The 25,778-nt window shown below is 48.2% G+C and overlaps 1 protein-coding gene across 4 annotated transcripts in view; it reads right to left on the bottom strand.

Moving 5' to 3' along the window:
• The window catches only part of BCL11B (BAF chromatin remodeling complex subunit BCL11B), a 91,467-nt gene extending 67,806 nt beyond the window's left edge, over positions 1 to 23,661 (bottom strand). For 2 of the 4 annotated variants that reach the window (XM_040602242.1, XM_040602244.1), the window contains exons 1-2: positions 23,188 to 23,661; positions 9,127 to 9,495 (exon numbers count right to left, since the gene is read on the bottom strand). In XM_040602242.1, the coding sequence (XP_040458176.1) occupies positions 9,127 to 9,495; positions 23,188 to 23,245 (427 nt within the window). In that variant the 5' untranslated portion in view covers positions 23,246 to 23,661. The remainder of the gene's footprint in view (positions 1 to 9,126; positions 9,496 to 23,187) is intronic. The other 2 variants (XM_040602243.1, XM_040602245.1) reach the window with 1 other exon arrangement.
• Positions 23,662 to 25,778: the final 2,117 nt, after the last annotated feature.

Below are 25,778 nucleotides of genomic sequence, written 5' to 3'. Positions count from 1 at the left end.
TTTAATTGCTCTTCAGAGATGCTAAAGGGTAGATGAGATACTCTTTAGCTAGAGCAGAGGGCTGATGCTCTATACCGCTTGCAAGAATACATGCAGATAAAATAGCCTAATGAGAGAGTGGAGAGAGAAATATGGTAAGTGCCAGCCGTGATCAAAAGGTGAAATAAAATATCAAAATAAAATGCAGCCTGATCAGAGCATGGGGGACAGAGATACACAATCTCTTCACCGAAAGTGGCTGTTAAGGTAAATTAGATTAATCACTCCTACCTCCCTTCCTCCCTAGACTCTTGTTTTTGATGAAGGGGCTTACTCCTGTAATGCTGAATGCTGTCCAAGGCTGCTGGACATTTAAAGCTATATACTTAACATGACTGCGACACACACATATCCTGTACTTCCACTTTCCAGGAAAACAGGGATCTGCTACTTGGTAGGTCTTTTCCATCTGCAGCTTTTATGACCCTACCGAGAGACCGGAGAGCAGTGTCCCCGTTTTCTCGCTCAAGAAATACGCTACCAAACACCAGAAGAAAGAGCAAGTTTAAGAGCTGTTGGACTTAACCGTGGTTTATGCTGATCATGCTCAAATCTTTCTGCAAAGGCATACATGCAAAGAGGAAAAAACAACAACCGCTAAGTAACCACTTCACATCTGCTATTAAGATTATTAAACTCCTTACAAGCAGTATCTACCCCACCTTCCCCACTACACACAAACATACACACACCCCCAAGCTCTGCAACATGGCAACTAGGAGCCAAGACGGCTCTCCCGGCTGCAGCAACCACATTCATTCCTGTTAAGGGGTTAACGATTCGTTTCCACTACTTCTCTCGAGAAAACCTACAATGAAAACATTGGCTCACGAAAGCGTTCTCACTGCCAGAATGCCACAGCGCGAGTGAAAAGTCCGTTTTGTTTTCATTACATCTCTGGGATTTCCGGCTTAACTCCTGAGCTTAGACACCAAATCCCTAGATACCCCACCCACCCACTTTTTCTTCTTTTTTTTTTTTTTTTATAACATTTCTACTGCACAGCCCACCAGTTACCATTTGGAGGGTGGGAGGGAACAGGGAGAAGGAACCATGCTGAAAAAGATGCTCTTGTCCGAGCGAGTGTGCGTGTCTCCCAAGTCAGAAGCTAACCAGTTTCTCCAGGCTTCCAGGGTTGTCTGCTGAGAAACACAGTTTTATTTCTGTACCTGGCCTCTCTCCTCTATTTCTCACCCTCCGGGCTCCCATCTTCCCACTTGGCCACCAAAGCCAGCACTGAAACTCAGCCCCAAATCTATGCCCTTTGAAGTTATGCGACATGACATAGAAATCCAAGCCTTTCTTGTACAAAAAGTATGATTACTTCACAGGGGTTTTTTTCTCCAGTTATGATAGAAAAATGTTCCAATCTCCAAAAAAACCTAGAAAGGTTCAACCTTTATGTCACAGCCGATTTGGTCACTGTGTGTATAGGCAGCACAGTTCAAACACGGGCTGAAAAAGAAAAACAATCTATGGAAAAGACATGAAGGGAGGAGGCAGCCTCATGCTACAGCAGCACTTCTGTCCTGCTGAAGCAAAGCAACAATTTCTGTGCCTTTATGTATTTATTCACCATCAGAGAGGAACAGCAACTTTTTCTGTCTATATGGGTGTTTTTCTCTTTTGTAATACTTGCACGCAACTGGCTCTCCTTCAGCTACATCCCAGCGCAAAATTCCCCTGCGAATGCACACAGACTCCTTTCTTGCAGTCAATACTCCACTAAGCACAAGCCCATTGCTATTAGTCACATCCAGACAAATGCCAAAGCAGTCTGTAGGATGGTTGGGCACTATTTTTACTTTGCTCCTAACAGCTGCTTGCAAAGTTGTTAAGAAAAAGAAGTAATGACTGGCTGACCAGTGCCTTTTCATCATGTATCATTAGTGTTGCCTAAAAACTCTACCAATCTTTCCATGCTAACAGTAATCGGAGATACACAGATGGTTTCTGGTCTTCCACACATGGTCCAAGTAATTTCACAAGAGGGACTAAATAAAGACAAAAAACCACTTTGTTGGGTGACATTTTTACCAAGCTGTACCTCTGAGTAAGTCCAGAGTCCTTCCACTGAATTAAAAGAGGGTAAGAGAAGTGCCAAGCCAGTGCAAGCAAGCAAGTTTTGCTCTTAAAGAGTGACTCCCGATGCACATCCACCCCAGAGCAACATGGCCACATGCACTGAACAACCACCTTAAATCCCCTCTCATCAGCCTGCAAAACGGCACTTCTGCCAAAAAGGTTTTACCTAGCATTGTCACACATAAAACCAAAGATGACTATAACTAAGAGAGATTAGAGAGAGACAAAATAACAGCAGAGAGCTCCCATTTTGCAGTTCAGTGCCCTGTGCATTCAGGGGCAGGTCCCCGCTTGTGCCGCCCAATCAATCCGGCATGGCACAGCCAGTTTCAGGGGAGTTACTCCAGGTGGAAATGGGGCAGAGCGGGGTGAACCGGACCCCCTGCTGCCCCTCCAGCACCGACACCTGCCTTCCCCGCCTGGCGGGGTTCCTAACCGCACACAGGGTGCTGAACATAACTTTGAAAAACAGGATGGTAAAAGGAACAAAACAAAAAGCTAAAACCGGCAGGGAGGATCAAGGGCATAATATTCTTCAGCGGTGTTTTTAGCTTGGTTTTTTTTTCATTTCATAGTTGACACTGGTAGAGCCTCGGTGCCTGGCAATGTCAGATCCTGGGCAGGACACGGCTGGGGGTGAGCTGAGATGGTGGCAGGGAGAGGGCAGCCGGTGGCCCCTGGGCTGGGGCTGAGCAGAGGGCACTGGAGCTGGGCCACATGGGTGTGGTGGAGTTCAAGCAAGGGGAAGAAAATGTTTTGTAATCGGCAGGTTTCTCACCTTTAACTCCCGCCAGGATTAGCAGGGTCCTTACCGCTGCCTTGGCGGGAGACACAGCCGCAGCCCGGCCATCCTCCCTGCCAAGCTGCAGGGGCACGCTGACAACAGGCGGCTGCCAAGCCACCCCTGGGCACCCTCCACACCACTCCTTCTTAGGATCCCCCAAAGTGAGGGATCATGTCCCCTGGAGACCCCCACACTGGTCTCCACCTGGCCTCACCGGCAGCCTTAAAACTTTAAGCCCTTAGTATTTCAGCAGCCCCTTGTCATGCTTGAAGCCACAGTGAACCAGGGGAGGGCAGCTGCCACCACAGGCCTCAGCCATTGGCAGGGGATGTCCTGTCCCCAGAGGAGAGCCAGGCTCCCTCGACATCCCCCCTGCCCTGCTCCAGGTGCCAGCAGGGCTCTGGGTGAGATCACCCGGTTTGGTTTTCTCCTCACGAACCAAGTCAGGCCCTCGGTGAGGTCCCCAGGGGCAGGAGGCTTGCTCCTTAACCCAGCTCCCAGGGGAGCGGCAGCTGGCACTCGGGGGGGTGGGGTGGGGGGGTGGGGGTGTGTGTCCCCTCCACAACACCGATTAGCAAAACACATTGCTAAATACTTGATGAAGCAGCAGAGGAGGAGGAGGAGGAGGAGGCCTGGTAACTCCTCCATGCTCAGGGAAAGCCTGGCAGACGTGAGGGAAGAAACAAACCTGGAAAAGCCTCACGAAAAGGATTGCAGCTGCAACTCAAGTTTCTCAGGCACTGTTACTACACTCTTCTGGAAGCCTCTTCACACCGTGTTTTTCCTGGCCTGCCTTAAACAAGTCACTCCTGTGAGACCCACTGCCCTGGGGAGGTGCCATGGCGGCCTGGGAAGGGGGATGGCCCCAAGCTCCGCACCAGCTCTGTGCTGCTCAGGACACCACTCCCCAACCTGCCCAACATCGCTGCCACAGGCCTCAGGTTGTTTCAGTTCATGTTTTCCTCCCCTCACGTGTGAAGGCATCACGATGGCTGTCTGAGTCCTACAGTTAATATGGGTGCGCGGGTCCATAATGGTACATTGTAAGTGAATGTCTCAGGGTAGACAGCAATAATAATTAGCTGTCATGATTTGAAAAAAGGATAATCCATGTCATTGAGTTAACAATCACTCACACAACACACACGGATTTAACTAATCTTAATTTGGAGAAAAATAACAATTCTAAATATATCAAATAGCCTATTTCATGGCAACCTGCAGCGGTGTTTATCTCTGGCTTCCAGCACATACGAGTTATTTAGTTTCTCTCACTGGCAGTTTTACCATTCAAAAGCCTGAAATGAACATTCATGGAGCAGGGGTTGCAGTTAAATCCTACCTCTGACAGGGAGCCTTTTTTCACGATGCACATCTAGTTCAAGTACATAATATATAGAGCCCAGTACTGGCGGCTGGGATGGGATGAATAAGGAATTCAGATCAACCCCCTCCTCTTTCCTGGCACCATCTTTGCAGAAATTAACTACACTGTCTTAATGAACCTCTGCTGCTGCTGTGGTTACCTGTCTGCAAGGGTATGCTACCCCAAATGTGCAGACCAGCCAGTGAAGCTGGAGAAGGTCTGGTCCAAGAGGTGCCTGCCCCACAGAGTCTCCCTACTCTCTGCTGGGGTTTTCTGAAACCATCCAGAATTAAAAACAAGCTGTTCAGTAGTTTTTCTTTAATCTGGATTGTTTCAGAGAATCCTGCTAAACAGCTTGGTGGCCCGCAAGCCCAGCAGCGCCATGAGGAGGACAGGAGATACCATCAAAGGACAGCAGGAGCCACCGCCCTGGGGCCTTCTTCAGCCAGGACAGGTCACCTAGTTATGCCCAAGATCTGATAAATATGAAAGACAGAGGTATAAAATAAAACAGTGGTCTAAATTTTTCCAAAATATCTGCCAGCGGTAAAGTGAAAGAAGCAGTGACTGATAACTCCTAGCCAACTCATTGGCCTGGCTGTGTTTTGCTGTGCGACAATCTGGTACATCTGTTTGATACTATCACACCCTCTGTACAAGAGGCAGAACTGATTTTCAAACAGGTCAGCCAATTTGGAAAAAAAAAAACAAAACAAAACAAAACAACTTCACAGGACAGACTGCTCCTAAGCAGGTCACGTCCTCCAAGTGCCAGCTAACATGTTACCACGCACCTTACGGACAGTGATAACTAAATGAAAGCACCTTGAAAAGCTTGGATTTGCAAGTTACCAGTCAGGGAAAATGACAGATTTCATTATCAGAAGGTCCTTAAAGGCTGACTGTGGAGATAAAGTTGCCTTTGTCTCTACTGATACCTAGAAATGTCAGTTGGAGATGTGCACTGTGTGTATGCAAATTCTTGCAGACTCCTGAACATTACCTGTCTCCCTCCAAGTGGCACAAGGTCTGTTGCGTGGTCAGGAGGCATTCAGTGACCAGAGCAAGCAGAGTTACCAAGAAAGAAGGAAAGAAGGAAAGAGAAAAAAGAAAGAAAGAAGGAAAGAAAGAAAGAGAAAGAAAGAAAGAAAGAAAAGAAAGAAAGAAAGAAAGAAAAGAAAGAAAAGAAAGAAAAGAAAGAAAAGAAAGAAAAGAAAGAAAAGAAAGAAAAGAAAGAAAAGAAAGAAAGAAAGAAAGAAAGAAAGAAAGAAAGAAAGAAAGAAAGAAAGAAAGAAAGAAAGAAAGAAAGAAAGAAAGAAAGAAAGAAAGAAAGAAAGAAAGAAAGAAAGAAAGAAAGAAAGAAAGAAAGAAAGAAAGAAAGAAAGAAAGAAAGAAAGAAAGAAAGAAAGAAAGAAAGAAAGAAAGAAAGGTAAAAAGGAAGAGAGGAGGAAAGACCTCAGTACTGCGGTGCAGCCTGCACCAGAGTGAATGCTCCCCACCTCCTCACAGCCAGAGGGAAGAGGGGTGCAATGGCAGAGCCAACCTCAGCACCTGATGTACCCTCACTGCACTCAGCCATGGGAAGCTGTAAGGTTTGGCAGCTTAGTCACACCACAGAAGGCCACACAAATAATTTCGACCAAATAAGAAGGTCTACAAAAATAACACAAGATCAAGGAGAGGAGCTGAAACCTATTTGAGGGCAGCAGCGGTGGCAGCATATTTCAGGGAGCCCGAGTGGCGAGTGGGTGATTTCTGGCTTCCCTCTTCAAATATAAAGACTCAATTATCTTTGAACAGCTTGCTTTACACATGAATTGACACATTTATTTTACAATAAATAACTGAAAGTTATCTATGTTTCCTTTACTGTTAATCTACACAAAGAAATAATAAACAGAGCTTGTCTACAAAAATGCAACTACTGCAGTCCTCAGAATTCAATTAAGCTAAAATAATTAATGCTTCCACCATATTAAATTACTTTATACATTTGAGCCACTGAATTTTTTTATTCTTTAATCTTTTTCGCCTTTTTATTTAATAAAAAAAAAGTTAGTTTCAGAGTGGGGCGGGTGCTGGCTAGGAGGGGGAAAAAAAAGAGCATGATTTGCTGTTAAAATGTAATGGTCTCCTTTAGCTGACACAGCATGTAGAGTGTTTTGTGCCTTTGATTAAAATAACATTTTAAATGCTTTGAACAAACATATCTCCCCATACTTCTAAGGGATTATTTTACATATTTCTTGGTGGAATAAAGAAATTCATTCTTCCTGTCGCAGTACAGAAAGGCTAAGAATATCTTTCGTCACATATAAAGTAAAAATACTGTAGGCTGTTGCATTATTACCAAAAAAAAAAAAAAATAAAGAGAGGGGGTGGCGGGGTGGGAGAAAGCTGCCTTAGAGATTAAGTTTCCCTTTTATGAAATCGTATTTAGTCTCTTTTTTTAACAAATCTAACAACAATGCTCTACAGCCGCTCACTGGGAAATACCTTTAATGTTAAATGCAGATTCTGATTTTCTTGGCTAATGCAGAAAGCCTTTCTATTGAAATATAAATAAGGGGTTTGGTATATCCCACTAAAGCCTTTCCAGTGAATGACTTCTGTGGGTTTTTCATGGCTACCCTCCATGGCTGTAATGTGAGGCTTTTATCCTACTATTGAAAACTATCCGCTGCTATTAAAAAAAATATGGAAGGACACTGCACCTTTTTATCTCGGAGCTGGGCTCCTAATTGAGAAAGCATTATTACTGCACTATTTAGTGGATGTCCCTATCTCTGTGCACTGCTGAGAAAATGCCAATCAAATGATAAACCCTTTTATTTCTCTTGATTCAAAATCTTTCCGACATAGTTTCATTTGATATTCAGTTGAGTCTGAAAGAGATTAGGTGCTCCAGATTGGCTTTTAATTTTTTTTTCTATGCTTTTTCCACATGTGAACATCCCCTTCACCCCTTCCCTCAGCAGATTTTCTGCATGGCAAAAGCATTTGTTATATCGATGCTGACCCCCAGATGCTGGGATGGGACAGCACCCTGTGGGCTTGGTACGGCAGTTGAGGTATTTACGGACTGACCTTGGGTACAGATTAGTAAAAGATAAGATCTGGACTACAACTACAGCATAGGTCTCCTGGACCAACCTTACTAAGCACTGGGCACTTTCTGCAAGGGGCTGAGCACCATCAGCTCGCACAGAGATCAACAGCTGTTGACAGTGCTCAGCACCATCCAGGAGACCTTCAGCAGACTGGCCGAGAAGGTCTTTAATATTTCTCTGCTCCCACCAAATGGGAAGGAAATCTAGCCCTCAGAGCTGCTACTCCATGAGGTAGTCATCTCTGCCAAGAAATGCATTCACAACTGCAAAGGGATGGGGAAAGCTGAAAAAGAATGAGGAAATGACGGGGTCAGGCCTTACAGCAGGGTTGCATACAACACTAGAGCACAGGCTGCCCCCAAAGCTACCGGCTGCCCCATGCCAAGACGGTGACTGCACCCAAAAAAGGATTCCTAGAAGACAACACAGTAGTCAATGAGCGGCATATGCCCTCTCCTAAGAGGCAGATCACCTGGAGATTTGAAGACTGCAGCAGTTCAAAGTTCGCATCCTCACTTATATGATGGCCAAGCCCATCAGAGGTGCTGGGGACTGACTCAGAGACCTCCAATGCTAAAAGCAGGACTCTCTAAAGCTTCAACTGTAAGGATAGGAGCTTCTTACAGGTCTTGGGGATCCTGTCATGGGGACATCCCTACTACAGGCAATATCCTAGACTGTCAGATCTAATCCCATAGGACAGTTCCTAGAGAAATCAGGACAGTGGCAGCAAAGACAAATTGCTACTGGTCTCCTGTATGGGATACAGTCGATTTGAACAAAAAAGGCCTGTTTGAGGGGAGACCCTGCTGTGTAACATAAAACCCCCACTCACTAGCACGGAGCAGAGCCTTCCTTTCACTGCTGCAGAGGAACATGCCGCTGCAGAGGGGAGAAACGCCCTGCACAGCGGAAGCGGCCCCATGCCAGGCGCTCTGCAGGAACCGCTGCACAGCAGCTCGCCCAGGCAGATACCATTGCCCACCTGCCCACCTCTGAGCCGGGAGGTCCGCTGAGTAAATGTGAACTGCACCACGTAGGAGAATTTTAGAAATGCCTGCAATTTGCTTTACCCAGGCCAGCCCGTGCTCTTGTCTCCTCATTCAAAAGACCCGTTTGAGGCACGCACGTGAATGCAGGTGTAGCCCACCCGACTCCAGCCACCTGCAGAGACCCAGGAGAGGTGGCCCAGGAAGTAATGCAGACCAGGAAGCTGACATCTGTCCCAGCAGAAGGAACAAGCAAGGACTTAACCCCAGCTTTAGCCCACACAACTTCTTTCCACTGCAGTCAGTTGGAAGAAGATTTTTCCACTGACGTCAGTGGGATCAGGATTTGGTCCTTCCCAGTAGGTCTGCATGTGACAAAGGGTATCTGAACTGGACTGAACTGAGCATTTTACTAAAGTCCCCTATCCCTCCACCACTGCAACCTGCTTAAGGATGCTCCTGAAATGGTTTCTGACCCAAACCTTCTGCTTTTTCCTACATGTACAGGCTGCCCCTTGGCCCTCCTAGGGGACTGAAAGGCCGCTTTCTCCAGGAGCTGGCCCTGCACAGATAGCTACATGGATTTACATGTGGGGTGGACAGCCCTGCTAAGCCCTGAAGAGCCATGAGGATCCTCCAGACTGATGGCTCCTATAAAGACCTGTGACTGAAGCCTCTGTTTCATGGCACTTTCTAGAGGGCTCTCCTTAAAAGATTACCTAGGCAGTTGATTGAGTGTAAAACATGCTGTACCTGCAATGTTCTCCTGCTTGGGGCAAATTCCTTTTGTAGGCGTGAGAAGACGGTCTTCTTCATCGGGTGTGACTTGGATCCCGATTTCCACTGGCTCTGACACTTTCCTGAGCTCGGCGCGTGAGGAGGGGGGAGGGCTGCTCTTATCCATGCTCTTTTCATAGCAGGCACCACCAGTGCCATTGCACTGTTTTCTCTTGTGCTCTATAAAAACCAAGATGTCTCCCAGCGGGAAGTTCATCTGACACTGTCCACAGGTTAACAAGTCGGGGTCTGTCCCGCCTGCGGCGATGCTGATGCCACCCGGCTCTGCTATTGCCAGGCTCTCATCCTCGTCGGCGAGTGCCGGTTCCACATGGTCAGCCTCTGCTTTACATGGACAAGGAGAAAGAGGGAGGAAAGGGGCGAGGGGAGAAGAGAAAGAGATTGCTTTGAATGTTCACAGACTCTGAAGGATGCATCACGAGAGGCCCAGCCTCCCCCCAACCCCCAAAGAAGGCAAGCCTGATTAGATCTTTCTTTTATTTTTCAGCTTTTCCGCTCTCCCAGAATGATTTCAATATATTTCGCAAACAAGCCTGCCTGAAACAAAATGGAAAGGCTGACCTGGCATAGCTTTCCTGACAGCTCCTTCCCACTGCTGCCAGCGCTGCAAGGATATCAGCAAAGAGCCATTTTGCAAATGTTCAAGCCCCAAGTCACTTTCTGAAATAGTTCCTCTCTTTTTATCCCACCTTCTCATTCCCACCACGTCTCTCAGCCATCTGGCCAAGGCCCCATCCAGCAAAGCTCATGCACCCAAATCCCTCCTCCTATTTCAGAGAGAGGGGAAAAGCTTGTGTCCTCCAAACAAACAGGATCAGGCTCCCTGTGGCATACAAAACTAGTACCACCTTGTCCCATCACAAAGATACTGCCAAGGTTAAATGACCACCCATTAGCATGAATCACAGCAAACTATTTGCAAGAGTAAGGTAAGGAAGATACAGTCTCATGCGAAGTTAAGGGGTTTCAGAAGTGCGTACAGTGGGAAAGAGAATGAGGCACTTATTTAACATACTGGGAATATTGGCTGAGCCTGAAATCTTCCACTCTACTTTCCTGATGTCAAATAACCCTGCAGTTGTTATATAGGTTCATAAAAGTTTTTTGTTTAAATCTTGCCCACAGACCTGATGGATTTCATACCATTACCCCCAAAGACTGGGAAAGCATTTCTGAGTGACCTGCATCAGTTTCTAAGAAATACATAACTTCTAATTTCACAATTAATAAAACACAGTGTGTTTTTAATGGGTATTTAGAAGATAATTCTTACATTATAAAATAATTATGGATCACAATCCATTTCTGGGGCAAAACGTGTTTTTTGGTTTGTTTTCTCTTGTTCTGCTGTGTAACTGCCAAATCATACAAACCTTGGTCTTTACTCAGGCAAAATTACCACTGACTTTTGCCTAAGGCTGTTTTGCCTCTGCAAGGACTATAGGATTTGGGCTGAACAAAACAGAGGAACTAACAGTATGTAAATCAGTGAGTGAGACCTCTAATCGAATCAGGATTAAAGGAATAGGAGGAAAAATGTTCACTACTAGCCTGCACAGTTTGCTTATGTGTTTCCTGGGGAAAGCAAGTCACACAAATATCTCAAAGAAGTAAGACAGAGATAAACAGATGTTATAATCCAGATCTGAATTCTCATCCTGGCTGAAAAACAAAAGGAATTTTGTCCCACTCTTCAGCAAATTGAAGAAGAAAAAAAATACAAAAAACAAACACGCATAGGAAAGAGATAAGAGGTAGAAGGTGAAATGTATTACCTGGCAACAAAAATGGTTGAACCTTGAAAAAGGCAGTTTAGAAAAAGAATTGCCCCCATTTTTGCCTTCCAGAATGAATAATTGATGGGTGTATCTACCAGCTGTATTGCAAGTTTCATCAGACTTCACTAACAGCAAAGCAGAGAGCAGCAGCAGCACCAGTGACAGCAGAAAAGGACAGGGACCTCAGAAAAGTGCTCAGGCATGAACCATCCTGCTGGAGCAGATGATGGGCACGGGAAGGCTTCCTTTTCCTAACTCACACCAAGCTTACCAAATACACAGCAAAATACTCATTCTGAAAACTATGAATTACCTTTTACCCCTTAATCTAAGCTTAAAAGGAGTTTGAAGACAATACTACATGATTAATTCACCAATTTATATCATGAAAAGATGCCTCCTTGCTTTAGTGAAAATGCAGCCATAACCCCGCGCTGAACAGGGACTGCTGGGAGGGGAGCAGATGCCTGCGAACAGTGTGTCACGATGCAAAAGGTAATTATTTAGTTCTGCACTTCCCTTTAATGATCTAACATTGAGCAATATTGTTTATATTGAAGAAAGCTTGCACCTTTAATTACCAATTACATATACATCATTTTAGAGCCAAAAGAAAAAGACTGTGAAAAGGGTCCTTTAGAAATGTGCACGCTATTTGTAGGAAGAATTCCTATTAAGGGGGAGCAGTGTGTCAAAATATTAAAAAAACCCATACAGAGAGGCACACACAGGCATGCAGATACACACGCGGGAGATGGGACAAAGAGCTGGAAAAGACAACACAAAAACAGGAACTGAACCAAGGGTTGTAAGGAAAATGCTTGTTACTAGTTTCACCTAACATTCCTGTAAAGCCTTCAGATTAAAGTCTGTCTCTTAAACGAAAAAGGCTGAATTTTGGCATTTATATATATGTAACAAATAAAAAGAAAAGCACCGAACTCAACTTTATTATCTTTTTTATGTGAGGATTTTTTTTTTTTTTTTGCCAGTGATTTAAATTGTGTTCTTCAGAAAATGTAGCAAAAGTGCTGCATTTGATAAGGGTCCTGACCAGGCGTCTGTGGAAACATGAAGAAGGTTTGAACAGCTAAACTGTTGTGAATTCTTTCTTTTCAGTTCTACACTTCATCTGAATATTAGTTAAATCCACATATGCCTATTCACTTACACTCGCTCACTCTCTCTTTCCAAGGACTCTGCAATGGCACTTTTTTAAAACAACATCTGGTATTCCTTCATATTTTGGCAGTCGTCACATTACCGAAAATCAGCTTTTCGTTTTCTTGGTATGCCGAGCCCTCGTGATCAGTAGTAATTGGGTTTCAAACTATCAAAAGATTTTTTTTCCTCGACTCTATTTCTGATTTGAGCTTAATAAATCATCAAGCATGAGACCAGCCATACACCCAACAATGCAGAAGCTATATTACATCCTCTTACTCAGGACGTGGAAAACAGACATAAAAGAATGAAAAACAAAATACTGAAAAGGTCTTCAAATGCATTTTATCCATGTCGATTTGCATTTTTTTTTTACTTGGCATTAAAAAAAAAATAAAAGGCTTCCTATTGACAACTCAATTAAGCCATTAAAAACCTACATTCAAGTAACATTACAGGAGAGATTTAAAACCCACAAAGGGAAAGAGAAAAAAGCCTGCAAGTCCAGCCCATAACGCATCAGGTCATGCCTGGTTAATACAACAGCCAAGATCTTGGGCTGTTTAAGGAGTCCTTTAATACCAATGGGGCAATTTAGGCCAGTCTCAATCTAAAGTTCTGACTCCACTTGTGTCTGTGGGTTTCAAATGAGTCGCTTCACATTATTTGAATTTAACTCTGTGGTTTTATTGCTGTTTGTTGGTAGCTGGACTTGAGGAGAGGAAGGTGTTTCCTCCCAAGTATTTATTTAAAATTAATTTCTTTTTTTTTAAGAAGGAGAGATCAAGCTACACAAAATAGGAGAAGGGAAAACATCTCATCTCCCTTACATGGGAAAAGAAAAAAAAAAAAAAATGCAAACGAGCTATTTCCAGCCAGGACTCGTGCCCTGGTTCTTCCAGGTGTGTTAAGGTGTGCCTGGCATTTTCTCTGCACCCAGAGATTTCTCTGAAGAGGACTGCCTAGGCATTGCCCACCTAGGGAGCACAGCGAGCCGGGGACAGGCAATCTATGGGGACATGAGTGACACTGTTTTTATCCAATGGCTTCATGAAATTAATGCAACCGGACAATCTAAATCATTTGCTTTTCTCTGAAAAGCGTTACACTTGCTGGCTAGACTGTAAGCAGCGTCTCCAAGCTCTCTGGCTGCCAACCACGTCAAAATACAGTGGACAAACTTCTTAATTCCATAAAAGCACTGTCACAAAACCACCAGCACTCCTACTTCAGCGTGGTGACATCATTAGAGCATATGTGCCCCATGCAAACAATACTCTCATGCCCAGTATTAAAGCAAATGCACATGCAACTACTTTCTGCCTGTCAGATGTCTCAGAATCATACCCATTAATAGTGAACAAGACTGTGTTACTAAAAATCACTTCCAAGCCCTCAAAGGACAGAACTGTAGATGCTTGTTCACAGGGTACGGGTGAGGCTGGGTCCGGGCAGCAGTAATTTCTTTTCTTGCCTTTTCATTGCACTGCAGAACCAAGGTAAGAAGGGATCTAAAAGTTGCCAACCTATTATCTTCATTTTCCCTGTTCTGCAGTACCAAAAGGAGGCAGAGAAAGGGGAAAAGGGAACGGTTTGGTGCTGGGCCAAAGTATTGCGTGTGAAACCTCCCCTCCACGGTTGGTTTCTGCACAAATCGATAACTGAACAGTTAAGACAAGCGCTGCCAGTGTCTTTGCCACAGAGGTGCTGCTGGGTGCCCTGCCTGCCCTAGCACCCCACCACCGCCTGCCCTTGTGCCCATCTGGGGGGCGAGGCACAGGCTACCCCAGGGGCCACCCATCTCTGGGATGAGCTGGGGCTGCCCAGGGTCCTGGTGTCCAGGCACAGAAAGCCACCTGCAAGTGTGCCGCAGTGTGCCGAGCATGCTGTTCTCTGCACACAGTCACTGCTGTCTTGAAGGCACATCCAGAAAGAGCTCAGCCTAGCTGGGGAGCGAGCACAAAGAAGTGACTTCAGGGTGTTGCCCCAAAGCAGGCCTGAAAATTATGTCCCTTCAATCAACACCCACATGTTACATTTACTGTAACATCAACATGCTTAACGGAAATGGCTCGGATCACACGCTCTCTGGCTGGGTTATCGCCGAGATCGGTGTCAGGATCCTCGCTGCACAAAGACTAACGCTGCTCAAAGCGGGCGACGCAGCTCCTCACCGTCAAAGTTTATCAATAACCTGTTTCCAGAGCCTCCCCGCAGCTCCCTGCAGCTGCAAGGTGCAGAGTTGATCTTATGCCTACATATTGCATCAGCATCACACTCAGTGGTACTAGGCACCGCTTATCTGCCATCAATTTTTAATTTTTCTGAGGACTGAAAAACAATTCTTTGTAGGTTTTTTTTCTAAATAGAAGTCTGAGTCGGCCAAAAGAGGCAACTTGGTGGGGAAGCCCCAGAAACGCAGGGGCCCACAGCTCTGCTTCACTTTCCCAGCAACTCTCAGGCATGTGCAAAGTGCACAAAGGCGGCCAGAGCAGCAGCCACGCTCCGCCGCACCATGCGTGGCCCCGGTGCCGCTGCCAAGCCGCCGCCATCCGGTCACCCGCCGCCGCACGCCAGCCCCCGTCCCTGCATGCCAGCCGGCAGCATGGCACAGTGGGTGGCGATGGCCCACAGCGGGCAGGACAGAGCCCACCACCCCGGCACAGCCTGCCAAGCCGCCCCTGCTGCGTACCGACAGCCAGGGGACCAGGACGAGAGGATCGGGACCCAGCCGTGCAGGGAGGCTGAGGGGGGAGAACCCGTTTCACTCCAACGCTTGAGCAAGCCCCGCACACAGCTGTGAGTTAGTAGTCAGGCACCTTTTGCAGAAGTAGCCTGAATCCCTCAGAAAGCAGTTTAACCCTCTGTACACACCTGAGATGCAGCAAGCCCAAGCACCGCCACAAAGAGCTGGGCAACACATCAGGGTTTAGGGAAAAGAAGGAAAACTGCACAATAACCACGCCGGACCCAAATGGAACAAAAGCCGAGAATATCCAAGGATCTGTGTGAATCTCCAACACTTGTCAGATGTTATTTCATCAGAAACTATATATAGTGTTAAAGAAGGGAGTGGCGTGTCTCCTCTTAAGTAAACTATATGTTCATAAAAAATTATTTACTGCTTTTGAGAGTGGAAAATACACAGGCTCTTCTATAGACTGCAGAAGCTGTAAATCTCCGCAGATAAAATGGGATGTGATGATGTGATATAAAAGCATTCTTTGTTCCCCAGTGAATACATTTGTTTTATTTAAAACTAAACGACAACCAAGGAGAAAAAGGAGCGCTTGGTGCCACAAAAGGAGAAGGAACAGTATTTGGGTACAGGTTTTTAACTGGCATGGAAAAGGATATTGGAAGCACAGATTCTTACCCAAGAATTTAAAAGGCATGATCAAAATTAAGTAATTAGTTTTGAACATGTATTAAACAACAACGGCTCTGTTCTTTTCTTAAGTATGAGGCTCAAAAGAGACTGTGTTTCTCAATTGTGTATGGCACACTGTTGCTCATATACAATTTTCTTAAGCCTTTTTTTTTACTTTCATTGAAGCATATTCATTATAACATTCAGCGAATTTATGGCTTCTTCCAGTGGCTTAGTAAAAGAGGTCATAAAAAAGTTAAGTAAACCAGTGTGTTTTTTTCCTCTCCCTTAACTTTGGATTCCTTTTTTATACTGTGCTGTCTAGTGCTTAGCCTTTGGAAAGTACCTTGGGCATATCCAGCACATACACAAATTATCAGCTGCTCCAGGAAAAAAAAAAAAAAGAAACACCAGAATTTCTTGCACTGAGGCAACTACACAAAAGACTTGCATATGTCAAAAACACAGAACTAAGTCCCTGTGAATGCTGCACCATTAATCAAATCCCCGATCTGGTGTCACTTTTGCCAGTAAAATGATGATATTCTTCTAACCCCCTTCTACTGGCGCGTGCCTGCAACGCATGAAGTGTGTCCCTCTGCTTTAATTTGTTTTCGAATAGCCTGCTTTAGGCATTTTTTATATATCCTTTGAAAAAAAAAAAAAAAAAAAGAAAAAACCAAACAAGAAAGAAAGAAAAAGAAGCTGCTACTTAAAGCTCCAGCAAGGATCTACAGTACCGAGCAAGCAACAGCTTTTCAGGAAGGAGGGCAGGCAACAAGCATATTTGACTGATATTTAGGAGCTGAACACACAACTGCTTCCAAGGCTGTAACCGTGGGTGCAGAGGAACGGTGTGCAGCCTGCCCAGATACATTTTCAGAAAGTAAATAAACACGAAAAGAGGAAGATGCTGTAGTAAGAGCAGCTGAATGAATCATGCATTTATCAATGCATGCAGTTATTGATGCTTTTTCCCTCCCTCATTAAAAATATACATATATATAAAGCCGTCTACAGCCAATGCTGATGCTTCACCAAGCGCTTTTACAGTATCGCTAACTTTAAAGCAGGCGATAACCCCCAGCCCCTGTTTATTTTTCTGCGTGTTTTCTCTGGAGGCTACTGAGGGGAGATCAAATTCAACCAACAACTGCAACGCAGCCCTGGCGAAACCAAACTGCAACCGAAAAGAAGGAAATGCTCCAGCAAGGAGGCAGAGAGCCATTTTGGGGTAGTAGGTCTCCGCAGGGAGACTTTTCCACCAGGCTTCGACCTGGATGAGACGGGTGGGAGGCAGAGGAGGGAGCAAGAGGAAGGGGAGCATGGGTGTGCATGCACTGGGTGGGCAGAGGAGAGGGGAAGGAAGAGAGAGGAATCATTGTTTCTCTTGGTAAAAGTTAACACTCATGGAATTTTTTCTCTTGGTAAAAGTTAACGCTCACGGAATGGAAGGAAAGCCACAGTCAGCAAAGTCTGAGGTTTCGGAAGGGGAGAAGGGAAGGTTTTCCCCATGGCTGGGGAACACTAGCATCAGCAGCGGCCCGGGCACTGTGCTCTTCAGTTTACCGGTCTGTCAAACGAGCTGGCTCCTGTCTATATGCTTCCAGCTACCTCAATTCAAACATTAAATGAGGTAGAGAAATCATCAGATAAATTGCTGGCCCTCTCTACCCAAGAGTGAAGGGTTTTTGTACAGCTGATGACAGCCCTGATCTTTTGTCTGACCTAATTTACTTCTCTTTCAGGTTAGAATAAAGCGTGCTTTCCTGTCGCAGGATAACCTCCGTGCACATACTGCACCCTAAAAATAAGAAGACGCTTGTGCTATGTTAACAATACCATAACTTGATGAATTGCTCAGACTGGGTGAAATCAACATCCCCTGATCGAAGCTTCCCATGTGCACGCCGTGAAATTATATGTTTGGGCGAGAAAGCGTCCCGCTAAAGTCCGTCCACGATGCACAAGCCGACTGCAAGCAGAGAGCAGCACAAGCCTGACAGAGCAGCCTGTGAGCTGCTCAGCACCAACTTCTATGTGACAGATGTGATTTTGCCTTTATTTCTCTAGGAAAAAAATGCCTATTTCCATAAACTGCAGATTTTTTGCTATAAGGACCTGAAGATCAAAGTACAGTACACTATCTCACATCAGATCCTCTCAGCAGGGGTACATGTGGCTTTCTGACATGTAATCAATGCCAAATTATGTACGTGCATGTCTGCTTTATTGCTGTACACACTTTTTCCTAGAACTCCAGCTTCCTCGCTCTGTGTTTTTACATCCACTGGAACAAACTAACGGATCTCCGTGGGTTGTTCCACCCCACACACACACAGACTTGCTCATGTACAGGTATCATTACCCCCCGACTGCCATCATCTGACGAGGACAAATCGAGAATTTAAACTTTGCATGTTGACAATAAAAGGCACTGTTAAAAACTCATTTTAATTAAAAACTCCTGTCCGCCCAAACCAATTAATCAGCCGGGATTTAGCTAAAAAGAGATTTGTCTGGCTCGCAGCCCCTCTCAGCTAGCGCTATATAGATCTCCTCGTGAAAATCGATACTACAACTTTACACCGGGAGCACCGCGCAGCGCCGTGGAGCGCCGGAGCCGCGGCGGCTGTTTCCCGGGGCAGCGCACCGCGCCGCAGCCGCAGCCGGGCAGGGCCGGCCCCGCAGCCCATCACACGGGCTGCGAGCTCCCCCTAGTCGCCAACACCCGCCACTTCTCGCCAGGGGCACAAGGCAGGCTCGCGAGGCGGCTGAGCAAGCCAGCAAAGTTTATTTTGGAAAGTATTTTCCATCAACAAACAAGACGGAGCTCGAAGTAATCCAGGTGGGAAACGGAAGGGGAGCGACCAACTTGTGCGAGGCATTTTTTGAGCGAAGGGGTTCGCTAGCAGCAAGCGCAGCCCTGGGAAGAGCCGCTGAAGAGGTGTCAACTGAAGTCGGTAACTGATATCAATAATTTGTACTACTTCTACGAGCGCATACTCCTCTAAGTCATAATTATTGTCAAATATGCCACAAGACAACCCTTTGTTCTACAGAGAAAATTACGTTTTGCGCAAGACAAGGGCTCCAACCGTTCCTGTTAAAGGCAGCCAGGTTGTAAAATCTTCAAGACCTTTATTTCTCAATATTTAAATAAGCCTGACAAAATATGCTCTGCATCTGCCGACCAGCAAAAAAATGCAAAATTATTTCTCACCCACTGTACATCCATTTAAGCCCCTGAGCACATCAACCAAAAAGGACAGAACAACCCACATCCACAATCTAGTTACTCTGCACTAGATTTTGTAAAATATTTTAAAAGATCAGAAACTATGAAAATTTGCTTTATTTTTCTTTTTTATCTTGAAAGTCCAATACAAATATATTCAAATGAAAGGCAACCTGGAAGTCAACAGCACACAACCATTTTTGGGCTTTTTTCCTGCCTTATTTAAAGCCAACACATGTAATGTCTTTTAAGAGCATGTTAAGCTTTTCTGTGCACAGCTAGGCAGATATGAAAAATGCAGCCATCTCCAAAATAATAATAATTTCCTCTAATTCTTCAGTCACAGCTTACATTCTCTTCGTATTAGAGTTGATTACAGGGGGGGGGGGGGGGGGGGGGGGGGGAAGGGGTGTCGTCTGTAGGAAAAGTACCTTAATTGCACTAAATCTAAATTCATTTTAAGAAAACCTCCTTGAAGGAATTTGCAAAACTTTGACATGCAAAAATTCATAGGGTTTTTTTTATAATTATTTTTAATGACTACACATAAATACAAAGTGATAAAGGAAATTACTAGTCTTCCTATGGAACCTGTTGACCAGGTAGTGAGGAGCCTCCTTGGGAAACCTGGTTCTCTACCTGGAATTTTATGATTTTACTGTGCCTTTCCCTCCCAATCTTTGCTGTTGCTCTACAGAAATGTTCTTGGTTTGCCACCTTCTGCAAAACTGCTACCAGTGAGCTTTTCACATGCTCTTGCCTTTCACATGTCCTTCAAATGCAAAATGCAAGGCTAGTTTGAAACCAGATTTCTCAAGTTAAAAACAGAAGATCTGAAGCTGGAAACTCAGCGATTTGAATCAAACCAAAGTAACGTTTCTTTGCACAGAACAGCTTAACAGCTCAGCCTCCTCTTCCCTACGTGATCGCCTCTTCTGCTTTGTCCACCCATTAAAATGAGCTCGGCTACCAAGTTTGTTCTGTCCACCACCACTGAAGAAAAGTCCAGAGCTGCTCTTTTCTCTGCATGTGTTTCCTCTCTTTTTGTCCTGCACATGCATCCCTTACAAGGCTGCCTGGGAAAGACTGGCAAGGAGAAACAGGCCACTCCGTTTTGCAGTCTTAAAGACCACTGTGCTAACGAGACGCTGCAACTCTGGAGCATAACTACGTTGCAGCCTCTCTGCTTTTTGTGTTTGTTTGTTTGTCTTACACTCAGGATCTAAACGTTTCTCTGAACACCAAGAGCATGAAACCCAATAAACTCCAGCTGAGCAGTGTCAGAAAACCCTTCTCTCTCCCTCTCCCTCACCCACCACCCACCCCCACCACCCTCCATCTCTCTCCCAATCTCTCTGTCCTTGCCTGGCACAGACCTCCAATCCATCCTGAAATGCAACTCTCCTGACAGACGCCAAAAAGGGAGAAAGAGAGGGCGGGGGGGGAAAGCCCATGCTAAACATGACATAAATACAAGATTTCTGAAAACTGCATCAATTCATCCCAGCTTTGGGAGCTTGGCTTGTGGTTGGCTTTACTTTGTTGAAAGTGTTTCGGTTTCCCATTCCATTGCCCGCTACTTTCCAAACTCCCCCTTACAGAGAACAGTCTCCCTGGCTCCTTTTCCCCCCACGAATGACACCTTCCTGAGGAGTGCGGAGATTGCGAAACCCCCCTCCTGCAAGCCCGCAGCTGAGGCTCAGCGCCTGTGCGCTGCAATGCCTGTGCTTCCTGCTCCCCAGCCCCAGCCGCAGCCCCCCGGCCCCCACCACCTCCTCCCCTGGATACCTTAATTTTTTTCTGCCACTGTTCAGTATGCAGCGTGATTTCTCCGCCAGCTTCCTCAGGATGGAGAGATAAATAAATACAGGAGGAGAGGGAGGGAAGCGGCGTACCGCTCTGCTCTCCATTCCTCCCCAGCCTCCCCGCTAAACCCATTGTACACGCAGCTCCTCGGCACCTTTTAATGCTCTCCTGTCTCATTATTTACTTTCAAGTAAAGCGATCAGAAAAGGAGATCAAATTGGAAGAACAAACCTACCTGGCTCTCTTCTCCACCCCACCTCCCCCCCCCCCCCCAGCAGCAAGAAATGTTTCACCCCTTTAAACAAAATCAGACGTGCACAACAAACCAGATTTTCCGCACACCCCCTTTCAACACCCCACATCTCCTTGCAAGTGAGACAAGAGAAGTGGGAGAAATTGCACTGGGCGATTTATAGGGTTGTTGATGCTTTTTCTTAAAAAATAAAAGAATATATAAATTTTAAAAAAGGGGGGGTGGGGGTGGGGGGGTGGGAAGAAGCCATCAACAAAAAGGGAAATGCATTTTCCAAACCGGATGGTTAAAAACAAAAATGCAGTTAACGAAGGGGAGGGAATTGAGGAGGGGGGGAAATCCACCTTTTATGGTGATGCAAATCTGGTTCCAAAATAACAATGAATTAAAAAGAAACCCCCCCAGAAAGAGCTGAATACCAGATGCATCTTCATTTGTGTTCCACCAGCTGATGGGCTGGGGCGGGAGGGGGGATGGGGGGGGGAAAGGAGGAACGGGTTAAAAAATAAAGGCGCACACCAAGAAAAAAAAAAATGGGGGGGGGGGGGGGTGTGGAAGGAAAGACAGAGCGAAAGAAATTGAAATTTCGGGACCCAAACCGTCCCCCCCACAACCCTCCGCTACGAAAAGAAAAACAACCTCACAGGAGGTGGAAAAATTATATACATATCTCGATTCCCAAGGAAATCTTACAAACAGAAATTTATCACCGGTAACAAAGAAAGAGAGGAGCTCGCAAGCACCAAATGCTCCTGGCAGATGGCTCCTATTCTTGGCTTTCAGGGGAGGGGAGAGAAGCCGGGGGAATATTTTATTTATTTATTTAAATTCTTTAAAATCTCAACATAAATATTCGGATCCGCCGCGGCTCAGGCTCAGCCCCGGGCTGGCTCCATGCGCACCGCCGCCCCCCGCAGCACAGCAACTTGCGGACTTGGGGGGGGGGGGGGGGGGGGGGAGGGAGCCGGCCTTCCCGGCGGGGTGCGGGGCCCCATCCTGGTCCCCGCCCCCCCAAACCTCGAAACCTCGCCGGGCATTTTCTACCAGCCCCCCAAACGGGTCAGATGCTATAGGAGGTAAACTGGGACCTCCCTGACCTGACCTCCCCCCCACACCCGCCCCGCCCCGGTGGCGGCGGCGCAGTGGGGAGCTCTGAGGGTCCCGCGCCCCGGGAGGCGCCCCCCCTCCCCCCCCAGCGGTAAAAGCCCCGCGGGGACGGGAGCGGCGGAGCAGCGGAGCGGGGCGCCCGGCGCGGAGATCTGCCCCCTACTCTGCCTGCAGGCGGTCGCCCCTCTCCCGGGGCTGGAGGGGGGATGCTGGAGCTGGAGCTGGAGCTGGAGGGAGGGGGGGCGTCTCCTTCCCTCCCCCCACTTTATTTTTTCCTTCCCTACTGGGGGGGGGGGGGGGGAGAGTAATGTGTGTGTTTTCATTTCACGATGGGAGCTTCAGCAAAGTGCAGCCTCTGCTCCCTGCTCGGGCACCCGAGCCGGTGCCGCTGCCCGGCATTTCGTGCCCTCCAGCCCCGTCCCCCGCCTTAGCTCTCTCCGCGTCCCCCGCCACCCGATAGACACCCCCGTCCGCCCCCAGCCCTCTGCAGCCTTGCCTCTAGCCCCAACCGAGCTCATCCTGCCTTCCCTTCCCCGCTTTGGAGGAGAGTTATCTCCCCCCGCCGGCAATGCACCTGGGGCGGGCAGGGTGCAGCCTGCCCATCTACCTGCCCCGCGCCCCCGCGCCGGGGGGCTCGGCGCCCGCCGCTGCCGGCCCGCCTGCCCCGGCCGGCCCACTGCCTCCATGTGCTTCCCGTTAAGTCCCCCCTGGCCGCTCCGCTTCCCCCCCGCCTCGCTACCCACCTCGGTCCGCCCCCCCCCCCCCCCCCCCCCCCCCGCACACACACCTCCCGGCCGGGCTGTCACGCCGAGGCAAGGCGCTCAGCCAACTTTTCCCACCGCTCCGCGCTGCCCCCGGAGCAGGGAACGAAGAGCAGGGCCGGGGGGCGAGCGGCGGAGCCCCGCGGGGTGGCCCGGCCCGGCGCGCCCCTCTCCGCCGCCCCCCGCGCCCGCTCCCGGGGGAGCCCCGCGCCCCCCCGCGCCGCGCCGCGCTCTCCCCGCCGGCAGCGCCTTCCCCGCTCCACGCCGCCCGCCTGCCCGCCCGCCTCACCTCCGCACGGCTGCAAAAACGCACAGCAAACTTCGGGCTTCTCCCCCCCCTCCACCCCCAGCCCATCCCCCAGCCACACACCCCCCTCCCCTCTTTAATTCCCTTCTCCTCTCCCTCTCTCTGAAGTCATTTACCAGCTTTGGTTGCTCCTGGAGTCTCCCCCCCACCCCCACCCCCCCCAACCGCTTCCTCCCCTTCCCTAATTTTGCTCCTCGATTTCGGCTCGGTTTGGTTCCAAGTTCAAACTTACGTGTGATAATCTCTCTTTGTGACAAGTGCTGCGGGTTTCCCTGCTTGCGACGGGACATTGCCCTGGCATTTACACTGGCATCGCCTGGAGAGCTGCACTGGTTTGGGGGGATGTGCTGGGGGGGCGATCCTCCTCCTCTTTTTTTTTTTTTTTTTTTCCTCTTTCTTCTTCTTCTTCTTTATCGAGTTCTTCTTCTTTCAAAAAAAAAAAAAAAGAAAGAAAAGGAAAAAAAGCCTCCTTTTTGTTGCTGCTGTGGTGCACTGGATGGGATCCCCTCTCAATTAAAAATCATCATCATCAGGAAAAGCTCTTTCTCGCTCTTTTTTTTCTCTCTCTTTCACACACTCTGTCTTTTCTCCACTGCTTCTGCCACTTGGACTTCCAGATCTCTTCTTGAACTTAGGAGGATATGCACCGCCAGTGACACTTTTCTCTTTCCCTGTTTCCAGAGTGCTTGGCAAATTGGCAAGTGCGCTTTTCCACCAGGAGGGTTAAAAAAAAAAAAAAAAAAAAAAAAAAAAAAAAAAGGAAAAAAAAAAAAAAAAAAAAAAAAAAAAAACAGAAATATAAAAAAAAGTACTAGAAATGGGATTGCCCCCACACAAAAAAAAAAATGCCAAAAAAAATGTTTTTCAGAGATTGACCCTTGCTGGGTAGATATATAGAGAGAATTTTTTTGAAAAGGGGTAGCCAAAACTGTGTCTCCTCTTTCCCAGTTCAAGTGGCACTGCTTTGCCCTGGTGCTTTTGGATTGCCAGTGCTCCTGCACCACTTTGCACTCTTCCCCCCTCGCCTGGCACTGGGACTGGAAGGAAGGAAGCCCCCAGTGCAGCTGGGCTGGTGCTGGCTATTACTATTATATATTGCAATGTGAAGATGGCGGAGTCCTGGTTCTCTGGGAGCGCTCTGTCTCTCTATGGCTGGGGCTGCCTCTGTACAATGGGATAAAATTCAAGTTCAAGTGCGGACGTGACGTTTAATCTGCACTAGAGACAAAAAGACCCAGAGAGTAGGAGCACTGGGGGCGACTAGCGGTGGCTTTTTAACATTGTACCCTGCAAGAGAACAAGAAACGCCACTCGCACACACCGCACACACCCGCACTCACACACACTCGCGCACACCCGCTCGCACGCAGCCTACAGCGCAGCGGGGCTGGGGACCGCGCCGGGCTTTGTGCAGCGCCGCGTTCCCGGGGACGCGGGGTGCCGGCGGCGGGGGGAGCGGGGGCAGGCATGGATCCGCATCCTCACGCACGGCCAAACTTCCCCGAGCCCGGCGCCGGCCGCGGCGGGGGCGGCTGGGGCGGGGGCGGCGGGGCGGCCCGGCCGCGCTCGGGGCCGGAGCGGCTGCCGGGGCCCGCGCTGCGCCGCGCCGGGCTCCGCGGCCGAAGGCGGCGCGGGCGGGAGGCTGCGGCGCGCTGCCCGCCGGTGCCGCCGCCTCGCCGTTACTCATCGCGGCTCTGCCGGCCAGGCTCGGCGCTGGGTCGTGCTCCCCGCCGTCCGAGCCCGGCGGCGGCGGCTCCCGAGGGGTCTCGGGCTGCTCTTCCCTCCAGGCGCCGCCGCAGCAGCTCCTCGGCGGCGAGCACGTCCCCCCTGCATTTCTTTCAAACAGTTTTACAACAACACAAATATCTGTGTGGGCTGGGGAGAGGTTTTTTTTTTCTCCCTCCTCTCTCCCTACCCGAAGTGTGATGGTAGCGGGACACGCGCGCACACCCGATCCGCACACGCACACACGCTCCGACCTTCTTCTCCCACCCCCCTACCCCCCTTCCCTTAAAATCCTGGCAGAGAAGATTTTTCCTTGGAGGAATTAAGTCTCAGCCACGAATCGAGAGACGCCGGGCTCCCAGGGACTGCAGCTCGGTGCACTTGTCCTCCTATTTCACACGCAGGTAAATGCTCACAACTGCGTGCACTTCTAACTTAAGAGATTCTTGGAAACCAACTTTTTCCCCTCTGCCTCCGCTCTCCCAGCTCATCTCCTGCGATTATTTTTTCCTCTCTCCGTCTCTCCCCCCAGACAAGGAAGCTGCTCGGTGCAAACAGCTTTTCAGCACCAGGTGTGGACAGGGCGAGGGGAATGGAGAGGAGGGGGAGGGCTGGGGGCTCGGAGGCAGATGGAGCAGAAACCCAAGAAACCCAGCCTCCACTCGGAGTACGCTAGGAGAGCTGCTCTGCAGTCGTGTCATTCACTTTCCACGTTAAATGAATATTTTTTGTATTAAATCGCCTGAAAGCTTTGAGGGGGACCAGAATTCATCTCGGTGCCCTTAATCAGCTTTGTGATAAATTTGGCTAAACAGCATCGCTCTCGCCTCCTCCACTAAAACCGCCTTTCCCTCCCTACACCCGCCCGACCGCTCCCAGCTCGCGTTTCGGCGCTGCCAGACCCCGGCCCCCCGCAGCCCGGCCCGACGGCGCGCCCAGGGCAGCGGCCCCCCCGGTCCGCGGCCGGGCGGTGGGCGCCGGGCCAGCCTGGCAGTGCCCTCCTCTGCCCCGGCTCTGCCTTCCTCCGCCTCTGTTAACGCACGACAAATACGCAAAAGACATTTAACGGCGCTTAAGCCGTTTAGATTCTTTGCCGTG

Source organism: Falco naumanni, chromosome 7, assembly GCF_017639655.2.
Source record: "Falco naumanni isolate bFalNau1 chromosome 7, bFalNau1.pat, whole genome shotgun sequence".
In the NCBI taxonomy this organism is placed as follows: Eukaryota; Metazoa; Chordata; class Aves; order Falconiformes; family Falconidae; genus Falco; species Falco naumanni.
This window is presented reverse-complemented; position numbering and strand designations above follow the sequence as displayed.